We start from the raw sequence: 20,838 nt of genomic DNA on the forward strand, positions 1-20,838 counted from the left end.
AAAGTAGATTGAGATTACTTCAATCAAATCCCTATTAAATTAATTTTTAAAACAGTATCGTTTCATTAGATGAGTACCTACACATATTATAAAACCATGTAAATATAACTGTGATAGCATGTGTTTCACCAATTGCTTTGGTCACATCAGGCTTGCACACGGGGGAGTAGGCACCTCCGCTTTTGTGTTTGATTTTTGTGCTTCCACCAATGTGCTTATCTGGTGTATTCTCCCCCCTCCCCACCCCCCCCAGCAACCCTTTCCCCTTTGGTAACCATAAGTTTGTTTTCTATGTCTGTGAGTCTATTTCTGTTTTGTAAATAAGTTCATTTGTATCAACTTTTTAGATTCCACATATAAGTTATATCATAAGATATTTGTCTTTCTCTGTCCAACTTCACTTAGTATGATCATCTCTAGGTCCATCCATGTTGCTGCAAATTGCATTATTTCATTCTTTTTCATGGCTGAGTAATATTCCATTGTATATACATGCCACATCTTCTTTATCCATTCATCTGTTGATGGGCATTTAGGTTGTTTCCATATCTTGGCTATTGTAAATAGTGCTGCTATGAACATAAAGGTGCATGTATCTTTTTGAATTAGAGTTTTCTCCAGATATATACCCAGCAGTGGGATTGCTGGATCATATGATAGCTTTATTTTTAGTTTTTTGAGGAACCTCCATACTCTTCTTCACAGTGGCTACACCAACTTACATTCCCACTAACAGTGTAGGATGCTGTGTTCTTATATTTGTACTTATCTAGTGTGTGTCCCCAAATCTTTTTATTACATTTGAACCTGTTATTATCCTAATTTCATTAAATGCTATGTAAACTAATGAAAAATGAATACCCTTAAGAGAGAGCTCTGCTGTTTCTATACAAACTAATTTTTGAATGCTTCGAACAGACAGACTTCATAAAAAGAAGCTAAAGAAATGCTGCTTTCAAATTACGGTGGAAAGGTACCAAAACAAAGATGGCAAAACAAAAATCATAAATACTTAGAATTCCGCACTCAGACTTCACAATTCTGTTTATGTTCTTGCTCCATTTTAAAGAAACTAAAACTGGAAATATGGTTTATGTAAAAAAACAATGTCTTAACAAACAAAAATCAGTGAAACTCCAATCAGTGGACTCATATTTAAAGAACAGCCCTTAGTTGACATCTTAAAATTGGCAAATTTATTACATGACCATCGTATTTAATATCAAAACCCACACAAGTACTATGATTCATCCTCTCCCTAGTCCATGCCTTCTGCATGGGACTGACTGCCTTTTAACAAACTATGTTGTTTAGTCATTCATAGAAAATAAACGATAAATATATCTAACCAATTTCTTTTAGCTGACTTAATACCTGTACTGATAATGTCAAACAATAGGGTTTCTATAGTTTCTTTCATAGGCACGTGTACATGTGTTAAGTATTGGAGGAAGCAAGGTGAACACTCAAACTGTGTGTGTATATGTATGTGTATATATAATCCACATACAAATATATATGTATACATACAGATATATATATAGTCATTTCACTTATCCTGTAACCATTTTCTCATGCCATTAAATACTACACAAAAATAGAATTTTAATGGCAGCATATTATTCCCATTAATACTCTAACATATTTCATCATTCCCATGTTATTGGGCATTTAAACTACTTTCAAATTTTTTCTATCAAATAGTGTTTCGGTGAACAATCATATACATCAACCTTTGTCTACATTTCTGGTTTTTTAAAATTTATAATAGATTTCCCCAAACTAAAAGAACTATGTCAAAGTATATGAACATTTTAATGGTTCTGTTTACATATTGCCACTAACCCAGTATACACCAACATCAACAATAAATAGCTATTTTCCAGCATTGGTGTCAAAATTAAATATATATGAGTTTAAACATCTTTGCCAAATTAAGAAATATACCTCAGAATTGCTTTAATAATGTATTTTGAAAGGTATGCTCTATTTTTATTTATTTATTTATTTGCTATATACTCTATTTTTCTCAGCTGTGCTGTGCGGCATTTGGGATCTTAGTGCCCCGACCAGGGACAGAACCCATGCCCCCTGCATTGGAAGCATGGAGTCTTAACCACTGGACCACCAGGGAAGTCCTTAATAATGCATTTTTATTAGAAGTGAGTTGAATATTTTGCTCACATTTATTCTTCTTTTGCAAATGGTATGAGTTTGTTGTTTGTTTTCTTTTGGTTGCCTTTACCACTAGGGCAAAATGTTTGTTCATTTTTTAATCTTTAAAAATTAGCATTTTTATTACACAAGCAGTTCTTAGCTTTCAGACAATTAGAAAGCAGAAAGGAAACACATTAGATGTTCTAAGATTATACCATCCTTACAGTCCAGGGATTTAAAAAACCCACTCAGTCACGATGCTCTATTCTTTAAAACAGTGCTTCCCAAACTGTCCCATGCAAAACTAGCTCTGAAAGATGTAAACAGATATCCTTTGGGAAAAAAAAAAACTCCATGCTAACATAAATTTTTAAAAGAAAGCTTATTATATGCTGTTCTTGAAAATTCACAGTGTGAAAAAGTTCATTAGACTTAACAATGTGACAATAAAAATACTGATAATCCAATTCTTAAAATGGGTCAAGGCCTTGAATAGACATTTTTTCAAAAATATATAAATGACCAATAAACACGTGAAAAGATGTTTAACATTATTTGTCATTAAGGAAATAAAAAATCAAACCACGAGATACCACTTCATATCTACTCTAAAAAGAAAATAAGCATTGTCAAAGATATAGAGAAATTGAGACCTCATATATTGCTACTGGGCCTGTAAAATGGTGCAGCTGCTATGGAAAACAGTTTAGCAGTTCCTTAAAAAATTAAACATAGAATTACCATATGACCCAACAGTTCCACTCCTAAGTGGAATTTTAAAAGAATTTAAAATATGTGTTCATACAAGAAACTTGTATATGAATGTTTATAGGAGTATTATTCATAATAGCCAAAAGTGCCAAAAATGGAAACAATCCAAATGTCCAACAGATAAATGAATAAATAAAATATGGACTATCCATGCAATGAACTATTATCTAGCCATAAATAAGAATGAAGTACTTCATCCTTTAATATGGTTCAATATGGATGAACTTGAAAACACGTTAAGTAAAAGAAGCCAGTAACAAAAGGTCACATATCACTATTTCATTTATATAAAACATCCAGAACAGGCAAAGCTATAGAGATAGGAATTAGATTAGTGGTTGCCAGGGGATAGGAGGAGGGGGGATTTGGGACTGACTGCTAATGGGTATAGGGTTCTTTCTGGGGTGATGAAATGTTTTCAAGTTAGTGGTGACGGATGCAGAACACAGTGAATATGCTAAGAATCACTGAAGTGTACACTTTTAAATGGAAAGTTTTATATTATGTGAATTATAGCTCAAAAAGAAAAAACAAACAAAAGCACATTAAAGATTTTAAGAAGTACTGTAACTTTCTTTAACCAGCCATATTCCAAGCTTTTTTACTCTTTTTCCACATAAGACCTATTAACATACCATGAGACACTAATGTTTTCAAGAAACAGTGTGGGAAAAGCTGCTATTAACACAACATTTTAAAATTCATTCTAAGATGTGGCTATCATCTCCTTGTTAAAAAGCGAACAACAGCAAGAAAGAGCAAACGGAGGGGAAGGCTAGGGGCTTAAGGGATAGACTTCATCAACCTCATCATTATTCTAGAGCTGGTCATTTGTCCCATTCTCCAGAAGCAGAAAGCCAAATCCCAATTGAATTCTTATATTAGTAACAGATTTCTCTCCATTTTTATTATTATTGTTAGAAATGCTATTGGATCATTGAGGTTAAAAGTCAGGTTAAAACAGAATCGTCTCATAATGCAAATAATTATTTTAAAAAGAAAACAATTAAGGATAAATAAAACATCTTTCCAGAGCCTGATGTCTGATAGCTCCGTTTATTTTACTTTTAACTTGCTATTTACTAGAGTTCATGTGGAGAGGAACTTTCTGAAAGAGAACCAGAAATAACAAAATAAACTAGATAATAACAACAACATGGTTCTGATGTATGAAAACACATAGGAAGAAAAGCAGGAGGGGAGCTCGGTCTGAACTTTTACCAAAATATTAACAATTTTTGCTATTCTGTTTTCCAAAATGGCAACTCCCACACTATCAAGTATCTTTCCATTCAGACATTTAGAGTCCTGAAAACAGTAATTTAGTTGTGTGCTTGCTTCAGAGAGCAGCCTACATGTCTATGAGGCTACATGCAAAACTCAGCATCAGAGGGTTGAATACAAACCACAACAGAAGACAAGAGTGAAAACAGAACTGGCATTTGGTGAAATGCCTTTATTGGACTCCTACATCTGTTTTCAGATTCACATGTTGCACCCAGAACTATTTTCTAAGCAATGCCCAGAATTTACTTTCACTTTTTTTAATACTTCAAAGATAATTATCAGAATTAGTTCTAGGAAGCAAGAACACCGTAAAATTATTTTAAGTTGTTCTCAAATTTAACTGCCAGGAAAGAAGAGGCCAACCTTACTCACGAGTATTTATAAACCAATTACTGTGAACATGGAACATAAACTCATTTATGACCCGGATACCTCAAAAAAGGACTGGAAAACCTGAAGAGGAAACTACATTACAAGCAAAACGACCACTAGACCAGTTGTTTTCAAGTTTATTCCCTTAAGCATATACTCAATCTTGTCTCCGGTTAAAGTGGACAGCATACTTGTAAAAGCCTCACTCTTACAGAAAACAGTTATCTCTTATGAGCAAAGACTCAGGATTCCTAAGTGCTTTTAAAAATTATTATTTAAGAAAAAGAGAGAAAAGTATTTCCGATTCTGCTTTTATCTGGTGAGGGGTAAGACCTCATTTACAGAAACTTATTTTCCAGAATTATTCTTAAAAACTTGATCATTTGAGAAAGTACCCCATGACCTAGAGTACTAATGACCCGTGCTCCATCCTTTTCGTTAGGTGCTCAGTCTTCAGAGCAAATATCTTCTTTAATAACAAAAATTAGGTTACACTTGCCAAGGCAGAGGAGTCTCTTTGCCAATAATTTCTTAACACTAACAGGCAAAATTATAACAGAACAATTTGAAATTCATAACTTATACAGCATAGTGGCAACTTCTATTAGAATCTGCTCTAAAAATGTGACTTTACTGATGTTCTTATTTATGAGAGCCAGTTTACTCTGTTCCTGAGCACATGGATTTGAGTAAGAATAAGAAAGAGAATGGAGCTACAAGAACTCCTCTTCTTTAGGGATACATTTTTAAAGTAACTGCAGTGGTTTCTGGGCACATATTTTATCAGGGCTGAATTCCTCTACCTAGAATCTGTGGACTGTCCAGGGAAAATAGACAAGTAAATTATTCAGGAGCTATGAAATGGATTGAATCATAGGTCAAGTGTTGGGTTTCTTTTAGGTTTTTTGTTTGTTAGGTTTTTTGTTTGTTTGGTTTTTTGTTGTCATTTGTTTGCTGTTTGCCTAAAGGAAAGAAAACAAGTGACTTAATAACTTTTAAACTAACATCTACATTTTCAATTATATAAAAAATTATGTAAAAAAAAGTGTTAAAGTTATGCAAAGGATTACACATATATACCAGAAAACCTTCCTTAATCATCTCACTTGATGTACTCTTAGACTATATTCCCAAGAAATTACAGAATCACCATTTTTTGTAAAGATCTAAGAGATAAAATTAGAACTTAGCTGTCATATATCATTCAGACATTGACTTGCCCTATGATATGAAGATGAACTGGATGATCTCTTGACATTCTTTCTACTCTCTTGATCCTATAGAAGGCACTTAATCAATCACTCTCCTATCTGAAGGCACTGGTGCCTGCCACTTCCAGGAGAGAAAGGAACAAAGTAGTAGGCAGGATAATAAATTTCTCCAGGATCTCTGATGATACATATACATTCGTTCCTTTAGTCTTAAATGTCTGTCCAGATGTACAGACTTATATATACATATACAGATTCAGAAATACACTCAAACTTAAAGACAGTAATATTCTCTCTCTCTTATCCATACCTGCCCACTTGTGCACATACATGCATTTACTAACGTCAATGCCAGTAAAATACCCGATGAAGCCTCAAAGATTTTTCTTGGTTTATTCATTCAATAAATATTTATTGAGCACTTGTTATATGCCATGAGAGTGAAGGTAATAACAAGACCATCTCTCGTTCTCAAAGAGGTATAAAGGTTTTTTAAACAAGTAAATTCAGTAGATTGTTAGAGATATCTGGTAAAGGTCACAGAGTGTAGCATGGAGGAAGGAGCAGAGAGTTCCATGAGGTGGGGACCAGGGAGGAACAGAGAGGAGGTGAGTCAGGACAGAGGCCCTAAAAGATGGCAGGATGCTTGCCCAGCAGACAGAGCCAGAAGGAATTCTAAGCAGTATAAACAAGGTCTAAAGCAGCTGGGATTTTGAAACTGTGTGTGGGTTACTACGATTGCTACACAGGTGTGTGTGTGTGTATATGGTGAGAGTAGGTGACTGGAAAGGAATAGAAGGAGGCTGGGAGGAGATGGGGGTTAGGGACACACAGGGCTAAAGCAGAGAGGGCCTTTTTTTAGTCAAGGTTTTTTTGGTTGTAATAGAAACCAACTCAAGCTGGCTTGGTCTGTAAGTGGAGTTTAATGAGAGGCTATAGACCCGGGTTTGGATTATGGCTTTGCTACTAACTCCCTGTGTGCGACCCTGGGCAAGTTACCTGCCCACTCTGTACCTTAGGTTCTTTACCAACAAGATGAGCATAATTATAGTAGGATTTTTGTTAGGATCAAAAGAGTTAATACCTGCAACACACCTGGCTCATAGCAAGTGCTTGATAATTGTTAACTATTTTTAATTGTTTCTTAGAGCCCAAGACTATCTGAGCCTGGTGGGAAGAAAGCCTAAAATAAGAGCCTGGAAAGCTCTGATACCCCAGGCAGCATTCTGTCTCTCTCTTCTTCTCCTCTCTCTGCACGACCTTCCTCTGAGCCACTGTGGAGGAGGGCTGCACAGAGCTCCCAAATAGTTCCATGTGCCTTGATCCAGCTCATGAATTGTTGAACTGTGATTGATGAGTCTTAATTCCAAATTCCTGTACTAGTAAATTTGAATGACTCAGCTTAGCTTGTGTATCCCGTGGTTTAAACTGAGGCCAAAGGGTTAGGATAAAAACATGCCACAGTGGCCTATCTCCCTTAAATGGGAGAAAGGAGGGCAAAGGAGTCATTTATCTTGATTTCTAGCTATTTTCTGGTCTGAACCATAGAACAGGTGAAGCAATTTGCATCTTCAGAGCTGTCAGAGCTGCTGATGAGCTACTTAAGGATTCTGGTGGTACTTCAGTTTGCAACCTCCTTGAACTTTTCCCATTTGCACAGCCCTAACTCCTTTTAAGAATCTGGACACTACCAAATATAGTATATCACTTAAAGCTGTAGTATATCCATACAATGGAATATGATTTAGCCATAAAAAGGAATGGAGTACTGATATATGCTACAACATGGATGAACCCTGAAAACATCATGCTAAGTAAAAGAAGCCAGACACAAAGGGCCACATATTATATGATTCTGTCTACTTGAAATGTCTAAAACAGGCAAGTCCATAGAGACAGAATGTAGATCAGTAGTTGTCAGAGACTAGGGGAGGAAGGAATAGGGAGTGGCTGCTAACAGGGATGGGGTTTCCTTTGGAGGTGACGAAATGTTCTGGAATCGGATAGTGGTGTTCGTTGCACAACCTTGTGAATGTACTAGAAATCACTGAAAAGTACACTTCAAATGGTAAATTTATAGTATGTGAATTGTATTTTTTTAAAAAGTATCTGAGACTGTATATGACGTCAGAACACCTGGTTTTAGTCTTCACACCTACACTCTCTCTCTTGCAGAGTCACCACTTGCCCTTCCTAAGCCCTGCCTCCTTACCTATACATTGGGGCAGGGGCTGAGCCAGGCTCTACCCAAGGTACATTTCAGCTCCACGTTCTATGGGTAAGAAATTGGGTGCAGGACTTCCCTGGTGGCACAGTGGTTAAGAATCCGCCTGCCAATGCAGGGGACACGGGTTTGATCACTGGTCTGGGAAGATCCCACATGCCGCGGAGCAACTAAGCCCATGTGCCACAACTACTGAGCCTGCACTCTAGAGCCCATGAGCCACAACTACTGAACCTGCATGCTGCAACTACTGAGCCACCGTGTTGCAACTACTTAAGCCCGTGCGCCTAGAGCCCGTGCTCCACAACAAGAGAAGTCACCGCAATGAGAAGCCCGCGCACCGCAACGAAGAGTAGCCCCCACTCGCCGCAACTAGAGAAAGCCTGTGCAGCAACGAAGACCCAATGCAGCCGATTAATTAATTAATTATTTTTAAAAATTGGGTGTATTTCCCCCACTCCAAATTAATGTCACCTCCCACTTTCATAACTTCTGCCACTTGAAGCATCTTGTCATTCTGTTTCCTACTTCAAAGAAAGAATTCTCACTTCTTTCTGAGTGTTTAAAAAAAAAACACCTATTTTGAACATATATACAAGGCAGTTGAATAGATCATCTCACTTAACCCACCTAACAACTTTGTGAACTGGCCTTTCTTATCAACCTCATTTTACAAATGCAGACGCTGAAGCTCAGGGAAGGAACGTATGTGGTCCAAGGTAGGAAGAGGCAGGGCCGGGCATAGAGCTCGAGCTGCCTCACTCCAGAGCTCACGTCACGACCCCTGCACTGAGCTGCCTTTCTCCACTAACTCCTCCGCTGGGCCCAAATCTCATGCCCCTCAACATTTTCTCTAGCAATTTGTCGATTGATGAATCCAACAGTTTTATTCATCATGCCCATTACTCTAGTAAGTGATTCTTTTTAGTGATTCTTTTTAGATTTAGGAACTGGGAAATATCCCTGAATTCTTTGTCATGTGTCAAATGCAAACTATATAACAGTATTTCTTAATCAAGGTAATGCTGGCATACCCAGATGGAATGAATAAAGAACAAACTTAGTCTAATACCCTATAAAGAGGAAAAATTAATGGCAATTTCATCTTTTGTCAACTATGCTCTTTGTACTATTGACTACAGTAATTTGTTTAATTAAACTAGAGTCTTCTTGTTAATTATAGACCATTTACCATACCCAATAAAAGGTCCTGCTTCCAATCCCTCAATGTGTTTAAAATTCCTCAAGTATGTTACAAAGCGGTTCTCTGTAAAGAGACAGACAAAATAAATTTAACAAGATCATCTGAGTAATTAAACTTAATTGCAGCCAATAAATAAAGACCACTACTATACAGGATGTTATTTAATGAAGTTGCTAGTGGTTGCTCCTTCTTTACAGATATTATGGCCTAAATATGTGTATGTATTCATAACACGTGTATGTCTCAGCCACACAAACAGGATACCTAAGACTGAACTATAGTTAATGTCCAGGGATGCAGCGGTCCTGGTGATACTTAGTAAAGTTGTAAAAAGTTCTAGTTAGTTTTAATGTGAAGGATATCCAAAAATTAGCTTAAATATTTTTTATTATTTTATTATTATTATTATTATTGTTATTATCAATTTTTATTATAATAATTATATATCATATAGTATATAATAATTAATAATAATAATAATTATTATTATTATTAATCAATAATAACAATTATTATTGTTGTTGTTATTGTTATTTATTCACTTTATTCTTAGTGACAATAAAACAAAGTAGTAACAAAAACTTGCATTCTAGGGCTTCCCTGGTGGTGCAGTGGTTGAGAGTCCGCCTGCCAATGCAGGGGACACGGGTTCGTGCCCCGGTCCGGGAAGATCCCACATGCCGCGGAGCGGCTGGGCCCGTGAGCCATGGCCGCTGAGCCTGTGCGTCTGGAGCCTGTGCTCCGCAACGGGAGAGGCCACAACACTGAGAGGCCCGCGTACCACCAAACAAACAAACAAACAAACAAAACAAAAAAAAAACTTGCATTCTGGAAATGAAAGATTAACATACAATCTAAATCTACTGGTAAAGTACACATTCTTATCAACTAGTGACCAATATAAGATTTACTAAAATTTGAAATCTTAAAATATTTACTTTGCTTTGTAAATCTATCCCTATTCATCTAAAGTTAGAGTGTCATATCACACTGGAAAAAAAATCAGATCATTAAGTTCGAAAGTTCTAATACTGGGCTTCAAAGATAATGCTGAAAATATTAAATTTTTATGGTAGTTGCTTAATCTACTAAAAACATGACAGGATTGACTGAATCCAAGAACATATCTTGGATCTGTTTACTACATTTTCTCCCCAAACTTAGATTCCATCAAGTCTTGCCATTTTAAGAGTTTTATAAATTAACAAATGATTGACTCTCGAATGGCTAATTATTACAGAAAAAATAAATGAAACACATAGGCGATTATAAAGGTTTACATGAAAAACTGCTAAAATGGCTGATGTATTAGCTGAGTAAAATTATCTAGGAATTGCAAAGCAATTTACGCAAGGTCTAACAAAAGTTTAATTTATGCATGGTCTAACAATTTGAAGTGTGGCAGCTACCCATCAGACGTGCAAACCTGATTCTCAGGTTTTAGAGAGCCAGAATACCAAAAACTGAGTAACATGCTTTTAGAGCCAGAATACTAAATATTGAGTAAAATGTATTTCAGTGTCTGGAAAAGGAACAATTTTGTATGAAAGGATATTCAAATAGCATTTCATTGAGCAACCACAATAAGCCTTGAAGATTTACATGACTGAGCTGGAATTCAGTGCCAAAGACAAGAGGGAAGCATTTTTTTCTGGGATACACAAAGAGATACCCATAATTAAACATCACACTTCCCTAGAGCAGCATGTTTTCTTATACTGACAAGCAAAATGAGGTATTTAAAATCACGCATTGCTGGCATACAGTCATCTTTTGCATAGCTATTGTCTTAATGTATTTCTGGCTATTAGGCATTTGTCTATTTTTGGTCAGTGAGGTATGATTTAAAGAATTCTGGTTTCGCAGAAAAGGCTGTAGTTTTGTTAGTGGAATTACATTTATACCACAGTATCTTAAGGATAATTATGGCCTTATTTTGGCTGGTCATACATACATTTTGTATTCAAAAGAGAGTGGCTATAACTTTAGTGTAATCAGTACGATTAAACTTAACTATAAGCAGAAAAGACTTTCCGAAGTACCTTTTTAGACTCAACTATATGTTTTACTTTGCCTTATTTATCACAGCTAGTTAAACATATCACACACTAATTCCACAACATATTGGGAAAATGCCAAACAAGTCATGTTTGCTTAACAGTCCATCAATTAAGTCAGAGCCTAATGATAGATTATGTATTCAATAATTCTTCTGTTCTAGATCAAAGAATGCCACACTACTTCAGCCTGATCCTACTATAACTACTAAACTATCAAGAAGCAGCAATTCTGTTACATTTTCTATAAGTCTTCTATAAGACTTTTTCTCTACTTTCTCACCTATACCCTACTCAAATTGAATTTTTTCTATTTTATTTAAATTATAAAGAATATATTAAACTTAAATACCCAAAAAATTAATGTGCTTTTCTTTCCAAAAATGACCATTTACCTACAAAGACATTTAATCTTCTGCTTTCTATTCTATTATTTATGAAGATTAACTGTTTAACAATATTCACGTATATTATTTTATTTTATTTTTTAACATCTTTATTGGAGTATAATTGCTTTACAATGGTATGTTAGTTTCTGCTGTACAACAAAGTGAATCAGCTGTACATATACATATATCCCCATATCTCCTCCCTCTTGCGTCTCCCTCCCACCCTCCCTATCCCACCCCTCTAGGTGGTCACAAAGCACCGAGCTGATATCCCTGTGCTATGTGGCTGCTTCCCACTAGCTATCCATTTTACATTTGGTAGTGTATATATGTCCATGCCACTCTCTCACTTCGTCCCAGCTTCCCCTTCCCCCTCCCCGTGTCCTCAAGTCCATTCTCTTCGTCTGTGTTTTTTTTTTTTTTTTTTTTTTTTTTTTTTCAAGGAGCTTTCCTTCTGTATTTTCTTCTAGGAGTTTTACAATTTTTTTTTTATTTTACAAATTTAATCAGTTATACATATACATATGTTCCCATATCCCCTCCCTTTTGCGTCTCCCTCCCATCCTCCCTTCGTCTGTGTTTTTATTCCTGTCCTGCCCCTAGGTTCTTCAGAGTTTAATAAACTCAAAATGGATTAAAGACCTAAATGTAAGGCCAGACACTATAAAACTCTTAGAGAAAAACATAGGCATAATACTCTATGACATGCATCACAGCAAAATCCTTTCTGACCCACCTCCTAGAGAAATGGAAATAAAAACAAAAATAAACAAATGGGACCTAATGAAATTTAAAAGCTTTTGCACAGCAAAGGAAACCATAAAAAAGACAACCCTCAGAATGGGAGAAAATATCTGCAAACGAAGCAACAGACAAAAGATTAATCTCCAAAATATACAAGTAGCTCATGCAGCTCAATATCAAAAAAACAAACAACCCAAGCCAAAAATGGGCAGAATATCTAAATACACATTTATCCAAAGAAGATATACAGATTGCCAACAAACACATACATGAAAGGATGCTCAACATCACTAATCATTAGAGAAATACAAATCATAACTACAATGAGGTATCACCTCACACCAGTCAGAATGGCCATCATCAAAAAATCTACAAACAATAAATGCTGCAGAGGGTGTGGAGAAAAGGGAACCCTCTTGCACTGCTGGTGGGAATGTAAATTTATACAGCCACTATGGAGAACAGGATGGAGGTTCCTTAAAAAACTAAAAATAGAACTACCATACGACCCAGCAATCCCACTACTGGGCATATACCCTGAGAAAACCATAATTCGAAAAAGACTCATATACCACAATGTTCACTTCAGCTCTATTTACAATAGCCAGGACATGGAAGCAACCTAAGTGTCCATCGACAGATAAATGGATAAAGAAGATGTGGCACATATATACAATGGAATGTTACTCAGCCATAAAAAGAAACGAAATTGAGTTATTTGCGGTGAGGTGGATGGACCTAGAGACTGTCATACAGAGTGAAGTAAGTCAGAAAGAGAAAAACAAATACCATATGCTAACACATATATATGGAATCTAAAAAAAAATGGTTCTGAAGAAACTAGGGGCAGGACAGGAATAAAAACGCAGACGTAGAGAATGGACTAGAGGACACAGGGAGGGGGAAGGGTAAGCTGGGACGAAGTGAGAGAGTAGCATTGACATATATACACTACGAAATGTAAAACAGATAGCTAGTGGGAAGCAGCTGCATTATACAGGGAGATCAGCTCAGCTTGGTGCCTTGTGACCACCTAGAGGGGTGGGATAGGGAGGGTGGGAGGGAGACGCAAGAGGGAAGAGATATGGGGAGGAGATATGGGGATATATATATGTATACATATAGCTGATTCACTTTGTTATACAGCAGAAACTAACACAACATTGTAAAGCAATTATACTCCAATAAAGATGTTAAAAAAAAATGCCAAGTGACCAGTGGGAGACCTGAGAGTTTGATTATGGAGGTCAAACTACCATCAATGAGCTTCAAGTTCAGAAGCCTCTTCAGACTCTGTATCCTAGGGCTGGTGGTCATGGGAAGACTACATGCAACTTAAGCTAATCAAAATACATTCAAATTCAAGTGAAACTGCCTTTTTACAGCTTTCAAAGTCACAACAGAAAATGTCTTAAAGCCTAAAAGCCTTAAAGAAAGTGTCTTTAAATCATTTCTAACAATTCTCAATTGTTAGTTTTTTGTTTGGTTACTAGCTAAAATCTGAGGCAATATGATACATGCCTTTTATATGTTCTTTCAAAATGTGTTTATAATATACTACAAATGATATTTAATGATTTTTCTCATTTAAAGGCTCCAACTTGGTAAATGATGGTTACTTCATGCAGCCAAGTCCTCTCAAACCATCTGGGTCTAAAAGCTTCAGAAAAATTCCACCTGAGACCTGTTTGTGTGTGTGTGCTTCCTCCTCACTCCCACCAAAGGAAGTATATGCAAGTCCTGGAATGAGACTTCAGGTCTCAGCTCAGACTTCAGCAGCAGCTGCTTCAGGTATCAAGATTTATAATTTTGGAACACCTAGTTTTACTGAGTATTTTGCCATTGTCATCAGCATTTCATAGATGAGGAACTTAAGCTTAGAGAATTTAAGCAACGTGGCTGAGGCCCATGACTAACGAAGGTCGGGGTATGGATCTGCAAGCAGGTCTGCCTGACTGCACGGCCCACACTCTTATCCCCCCCTAATATGTTCCTTCCGGTCCAGGCTTGGCCGATGCCAGCCTGCACCTGAACTCCTTCCATGCCTTGTCACATCAGACCTTTAACCACAGAACAGTCTTTCTGCATCCACTGCTGACCCGACAGTTTGTTCTCCACACTGACACCAGAGTGATCTCCTCAGCCCAAAACCCTCAGTGGCACTCTCTGCTTAAGATCCTGAATGATCTGGCCCTGGTGTCCTATCCAGCCTTACCTCTTGCCCTCTTGTTCCAGGTCAGCCACTCCAAGGTGTTCTTTCCATTCCTAGAACACAGCCAGCCTCTTCCCATCCTGAGGCCTTTGCATCTACTGTTCTCTCCTTCAGGTATGCTGTGTCCCACATTCCACAGACCTTTAGCGAACTAATTCCTCCTCATCCTTCACATCTTAGCTCAATATCACTGCCCCAGGAAAGCCTTTCCAAACTACATGTCATTTTACTCCAGACTAGATCTCCTTTCTCTGTCACGCCCTTTCCCAGCACTCAGTACATTTCCTGCCTAGCCCCTAGCAAGATGTACTATTACATATTTACATGGTTATTTAAATAATGTCCCTCCCATTTAACTAATGTAGATGAGTGGTTCTTAAAATTTAGTGTGTATCAAAATCACCTGGAGTCCCTATTAAAAAGTGATCACTGCATCTCACCCCCCAGAGTATCTGATTCTCTGAGTCTGGAGTAAGGCCAGTAACTCTATATTTACAAGTTCCCAGGGATGCTGAAGATGCTGGACCCTGGACTGATCCAGTACAGTGGTTCTCAACTCTGGGTAAACATTAGAATCACCTGGGGAGCCAATGCCAAGCCGGGCTCCCAGAGGTTTTGATTTAATTGGGTTAAGGTAGAACCCAGGACATCTTATCCCAAATACTGCATACTTATCCTAAAAATGTTTTTATCTAAAATTTAAATGTAACCAATGTCTTGTACATTTTTATTTATTAAATCTGGTAACCCTACTTGGAAATCCTATGGTAACATAACACGTAGTATGTCATATATTTATGTACACATATTATATATATGATTGTAAGCTGACCTTTCACTTTTACAGAGTACAGAAAGGGTGAGGCTAAAAGAGTGGAATTTTTAGACTTAAATTTTTTTCCTTAAGGATTAGACCTTATAAGTAGTTACCAACAGATTATAAAAGCTTATTTGGTATCTAAAATGGGGCAAATCCTCAATGTCAAATAATTTTAACAGGATTATTAAATGACTTCTAGGTTCCTTTAAGCCCTGAGGCTGTGAACCTCATCTTGGGCCAGTAGGGTAACAATGCAGCCTCAATATTATTGCTCTGACATCAAGCAGTGAGTCATCTGGGCAGAGCTCTGCTGGGACTCAACATAGAGGAGATGTTCTTTCGTACATCAAAAGTAGGTAAAATTTATTCATTTAATAAGTATCCCAGAAAAAGTAAAATGGTGAACACGTGGCTGCTTTAGATAATGCAATTTTGTCTTTCTCACATCAGTGGAGGAAGTCTTGTGCAGTTTTCTAACCTTAGAGTAGGATCAGCGATTTCATGTCTTATATAAATTGATATGTTAAATTTGCATTTTTGATGCTGTAAAGGGTCTACTTAATTCCAGCTCAGCATGTTTATCGAGTTATGGGTAAACTCTAGATTTCCAAATCGAGAATCCTCTGTGATCAGTGACCATCATGTAGCCTTCGGCCTCTCCACTTAAGTAACCTTCCAGGTCTCTGGTTTAAGGACAAAGACTCCATATAAGTATTTCAAATATTAAATCACATTATTTCATGAATTCTCACAGAATGTAATCATTTCAACAATCATTGCTATCTTCCACTGTGTGCGATGCTTACTTGCCAAACAATGTGACACTTTTCATCTATTCAGGATTTTAAGAACTGTTTATAAAAACAGGTTACTGAATAAATGCATGGGCATCAGAATGAATTCCAATTCCAGCAACCTAAATGACAGAACACAGGAATCTACTCAAACCCCACAGGACCAAGTGTAATAGCAGTAGTACACGGAGAGGGATAGAAAGACCGTAACACCAAGCTCATGGTTGGTTGCATATTTACATGATCTATTTCAATTCACCTAACTTCAAGCAAACACACAAAAATCACTTCAGATTATTTTTTCTGAAATAATAAATGTCAAATACTTTTAAAACAGATATTCCAAAAAATAAGACCTGTAACTCTATAAAATGTAGACAGTCATGGGTTTCTTATGTCAGGATAGCTTACCAAATCCAAAAGCACTGGACCCTCTGATGCTCTGTGAAGCCTGAACACTTGTAGATGTGTATAGTCCTGTCACCAGTAAGCCATCAAAGAAGGTGCTTGTTGAAATTGTCACTGAAATACAGGGGAAAAAAAGAAACCTTAATTAATACAGTCAGAATAATGAGATACATTTCTGAAGTGTCAGACATTGTTAAAACAATCTTTACTCATTATTAACAAATTATTTTTATACTATCCCTACTTAGTATTTTCTTTATATTAGAAATTACAGAGGAGGAAAAAGAAAAAAAACAAAAGCTCAGAACTCCAATGTCTGTAATTGCTGGTCCTAAATTTAGTACATCAGTCCCACCTTTCTGCATTCATTTACACTTTCCCTAGCTATGTGCAAAATCATCGGAAAATAATATAGTACTGAATAGTCAGTTTCCCCACCTCCATCACCACCCCTGAAGGCAGTCAAAGGCATTGCTGGAGTTTTGGCATTGTGATGAAACACTCTTATTTTTTTTAATATTCAATATTGTGGGAAACAATCTTACATCAGCTGAAAGCCGAATAGTAAGCTGCACTGCATTTCTTATTGTTACTCTATGTTTCATAGATGAGTCCCCTGGAGTCTTTCAACAAAAGTAGACTAATTTGCATGAAGACAGTCAGCCCTTCTCCCTTTGAGAACAGGAAAGGAGACCACTACATGCTTTAAGTTTTAGTACAAAGTCTACGAGAGGAGTCCAGATGGTTTTATAACCAGAAAATCAGGCTGTTCCTGGGGAAAAAAGGGTCAAATTAAGTGTATCTGTACACTACTCAGGTTTGGCTTATTAAAAAATTGTATCGGGCCTCCCTGGTGGCGCAGTGGTTGAGAGTCCGCCTGCCGATGCAGGGGATACGGGTTCGTGCCCCAGTCTGGGAGGATCCCATATGCCGCGGAGCGGCTGGGCCCGTGAGCCATGGCCGCTGGGCCTGCGCATCCGGAGCCTGTGCTCCGCAACGGGAGAGGCCACAACAGTGAGAGGCCCGCATACCACAAAAAGAAAAAAAAATAATAAATAAATAAATAAATAAATAAATAAATAAATAAAAAATTGTATCTTGCTCACCACCCTAAAAGTTGATCCTAATTTCCTCCTTGACATAATAATTTTTTCTCCTGCATTGCCTTTATTACATCAGGATGAAGGCATTTGTAGGAAGCAGCCAGGAGAAGGTAATACTATTTCGGTAGTACGCAGTGCAAGGCTGTCATAAATGCTTGCTGGCAATAAGGAGACCAGAGTTACATTAACTGTGATGAGAATGTTTAAATTAAACTCCAGGAAATCCAGTGAGTAGAGTGGAATGGTTTTAAACATCCATATTATAAAACATAAATAAGACACATGTATCAACAGAACAGTCGGACATCATGCTACCCCCAAAATGGCATTGGATGTTGGAATAAATCATCTCCGTATCCTTTAATAAGATAATAGCTAGTATTTTGAGTGCTGGCATATAAACCACATGAAAACCATTCAGCAGGGCACTGAGATAAGTAGTTTACATGTATTATCTTATTTCATTAACAAAACATCTCTATAAAGGGGGTACTGTAATCATTCTCAGGATACAAGTGAGGAATCTGTGACACAGAGCAATTAAGAACTTTGTCCAGGACCATGTGATAACATCTAAAACTTGTTGATGCTGTTTACCTGGCTTATCTCCCATTTTCTCCCTGACCTACACCTACCAGCCCCCACCAAATCCCAAAGTGGCAAAGTGGCCGTGGCCAAATTTTTGTTTAATAACCTCTTTCCCACATTATTCACATGCATTAGGAGTATTTGAAAAGCAAAACGAAAGCTACAGGAGTCACTATCACTGTTACTAGCAAGGAAGAGGGCCCAAGGCAGCCAGGAGGTGTCACCTATGGCATGGTGGGTGAAGCCCTAGGCCAGATAAGGGATGAGATCTGGTACTGGGCCCTCATCTACTGCTCCCTGTTCTCCAGCAAAACCACCTCACCTCTCAGAGTCTAAAGTTCCTCGTCTGTAGAATAACACCCTAGTCGTCGGCCCCCTGTTCTGCTCACCCCAGATTCCCACAGTTGGCTGTATTGCTGCCTTCATCCTTTGGTTCAGTGAGGTAAAAAGTGCTTAAACTGCTTCTGTGCCCCATCCGGGAGGTTTAGAATTAGGTTACTTCCTGTTAAGTTGCCTATACTAACCACTGAACTCAAGTGCTGTGTCTCAGATTGTCCTTCACAGCAAATCAGACCCAACCTGCAGAGTCTTGCTGTGGACCCACGGGACCTTGCTTTTACCTACTTCCTCTCAATCCACTCCAGTCTACTCCAGCAAGATTGCACCAATCCCACGTTCATGCACAAATGCAGCCCCTGGGGACTCCTCTGCATTCCTTTATGCTTCTACTCTGGTTCCTATTTCCAAGATTCTGAAAAATGTAAGGGTTTATGTGTTTGGGATTGAGGCAAAACTGAATCTGAGTCTCACCTCTTTCTACCTTTGTCCAGGGTGTGACCTTAGCGTGAGTCATAGACTCCCCATATACAAAAGGGAATCATAACACTATCAGGTCTACTGTAAGAAATAAAGACAAATACGTATTATCTATCAATGTATCTAGATCCTTAACACACTATCATGCACACAGTAATGAATCAATAAAAGTCAGTTACCTTTCCCTGCCCTTTTTCAGACCTGGAAGCCCTGCTTTGCTCCTCCCTTCCTGAGAACTGGGGTCCTGTACAGACCTCCTGGCAGCTCCCTCGCCAGATGCCTGGGTATGTCCAATCATTGGACTACCCACATCTGAGTCCTACTGCCTGCCAGGATTCTCCATGTACCCTTCCCACCCACTACTTCATTTCCAACCACAGTCCACTCAAGTCTGAGCTGTGATCTCAAATGGGCCCAAGATAAATGAGCATCCCCAGCTTGTTATTAGTTTAACTGTCTTTCCAAAAGATACTCTTCAAGCATCTGCTCAATGTTAATTTAAAACAGACGCTAAACACTCTGGGAGAAGTGGCTGAGAAAGAAAAGAACCATGCATGGCAGCTCTCAATCTTTCTTCTACTCAGCTATTCAGCTCTGGCCTCAAACAGCTATGTCCCTCCCAGCAAAACATAAGCCCTGCCATGTCTACCATGACAATTGATAAATTCAATTTATTGGTGGCTTGTACATATCTAGGGAAGTTTCAATAGCTTAGAGATGTACATCTAGTAAGCTATCTGGGTGGCCTGTGACTCATTTGGAAACTGAGCATGGCCAAGGTCTACTGTGCCCCTTAGATATCCAACCAGACTGTTAATCCTTTCCAGACCTCCCCTCTCACCTACCACCCAGTGCCTCTCCAGACCCAGAGGATGAAGCAAATTCTATCTTAATTCTTCCATACACCGTAAGAGGAGCCTGCTTCAGATCAGTTCTCTTCTTTACTTAGATTCTTGGGTGCTGAAGCAGCAAGGTCTAGTGAAAACAGCCCATGAATAAGAGAACTGGACTTCATTCCCAATATTATTAATCTGCTATGTCAGACTGAGCAAGGTTTTCTCTCTGCTTGGTTCTATTCCTAGTAGTGATGTGAGTACCTATTATTTGATAACCTCAAGGGTAGGTGGGCTTACATATGCGAGAAATCATTTCTAAACATTAAATGACTTGAAAAAAAAAAGAAATTCGTAAGAAAAACACTTACTACTCTTAGAGACTCTTGGCTTTAAATACCATCCATAAGCTAACTACTCTCAAATTTCTTTCTCCAGTCCAGACCTCTTTATAAATACACTCCAGATATATATGAAGCTTCTGCTCAACACCCCCGTTTAGATGTCCACGAGATGTCTCAACTTCAACACGACCAAAACTGAACACCCAGCCCACCCTGCAAACCTGCGTCTCCTGCAGCCTTCCCCAACTCTGCTGATGGCAGCACCGTTGTTCCTGCTGCTCAGGCCGAAAACCTCTAAGTCAATTTTGGAATCACCTTCTCCCATACCCTGAATGCAGTCCATCAGTAAATCCTGCCGGCTCTACCTTCAGATCATATCCAGAATCTGACCACTTACCACACTGTTCTGAGCTACCATCATCTCTCCTGTTGTTTCATTAGACATCAGTCTGGTCTTCCTGGTTCTATCCTCTCTCTGCAGCCTAATCTCAGTGTAAGAGTCAG

At 38.0% G+C, this 20,838-nt stretch overlaps 1 protein-coding gene across 2 annotated transcripts in view; it reads right to left on the reverse strand.

The window, feature by feature from the left end:
• Nucleotides 1-20,838, reverse strand: part of RELN (reelin) — a 527,861-nt gene that overhangs the window by 432,630 nt on the left and 74,393 nt on the right. For both annotated transcript variants that reach the window (XM_060107639.1, XM_060107638.1), the window contains exon 2: nucleotides 16,654-16,764. In XM_060107639.1, coding sequence (XP_059963622.1) covers nucleotides 16,654-16,764 — 111 coding nt within the window. The remainder of the gene's footprint in view (nucleotides 1-16,653; nucleotides 16,765-20,838) is intronic.

Source organism: Mesoplodon densirostris, chromosome 9 (genome assembly GCF_025265405.1).
Source record: "Mesoplodon densirostris isolate mMesDen1 chromosome 9, mMesDen1 primary haplotype, whole genome shotgun sequence".
Classification (NCBI taxonomy): Eukaryota; Metazoa; Chordata; class Mammalia; order Artiodactyla; family Ziphiidae; genus Mesoplodon; species Mesoplodon densirostris.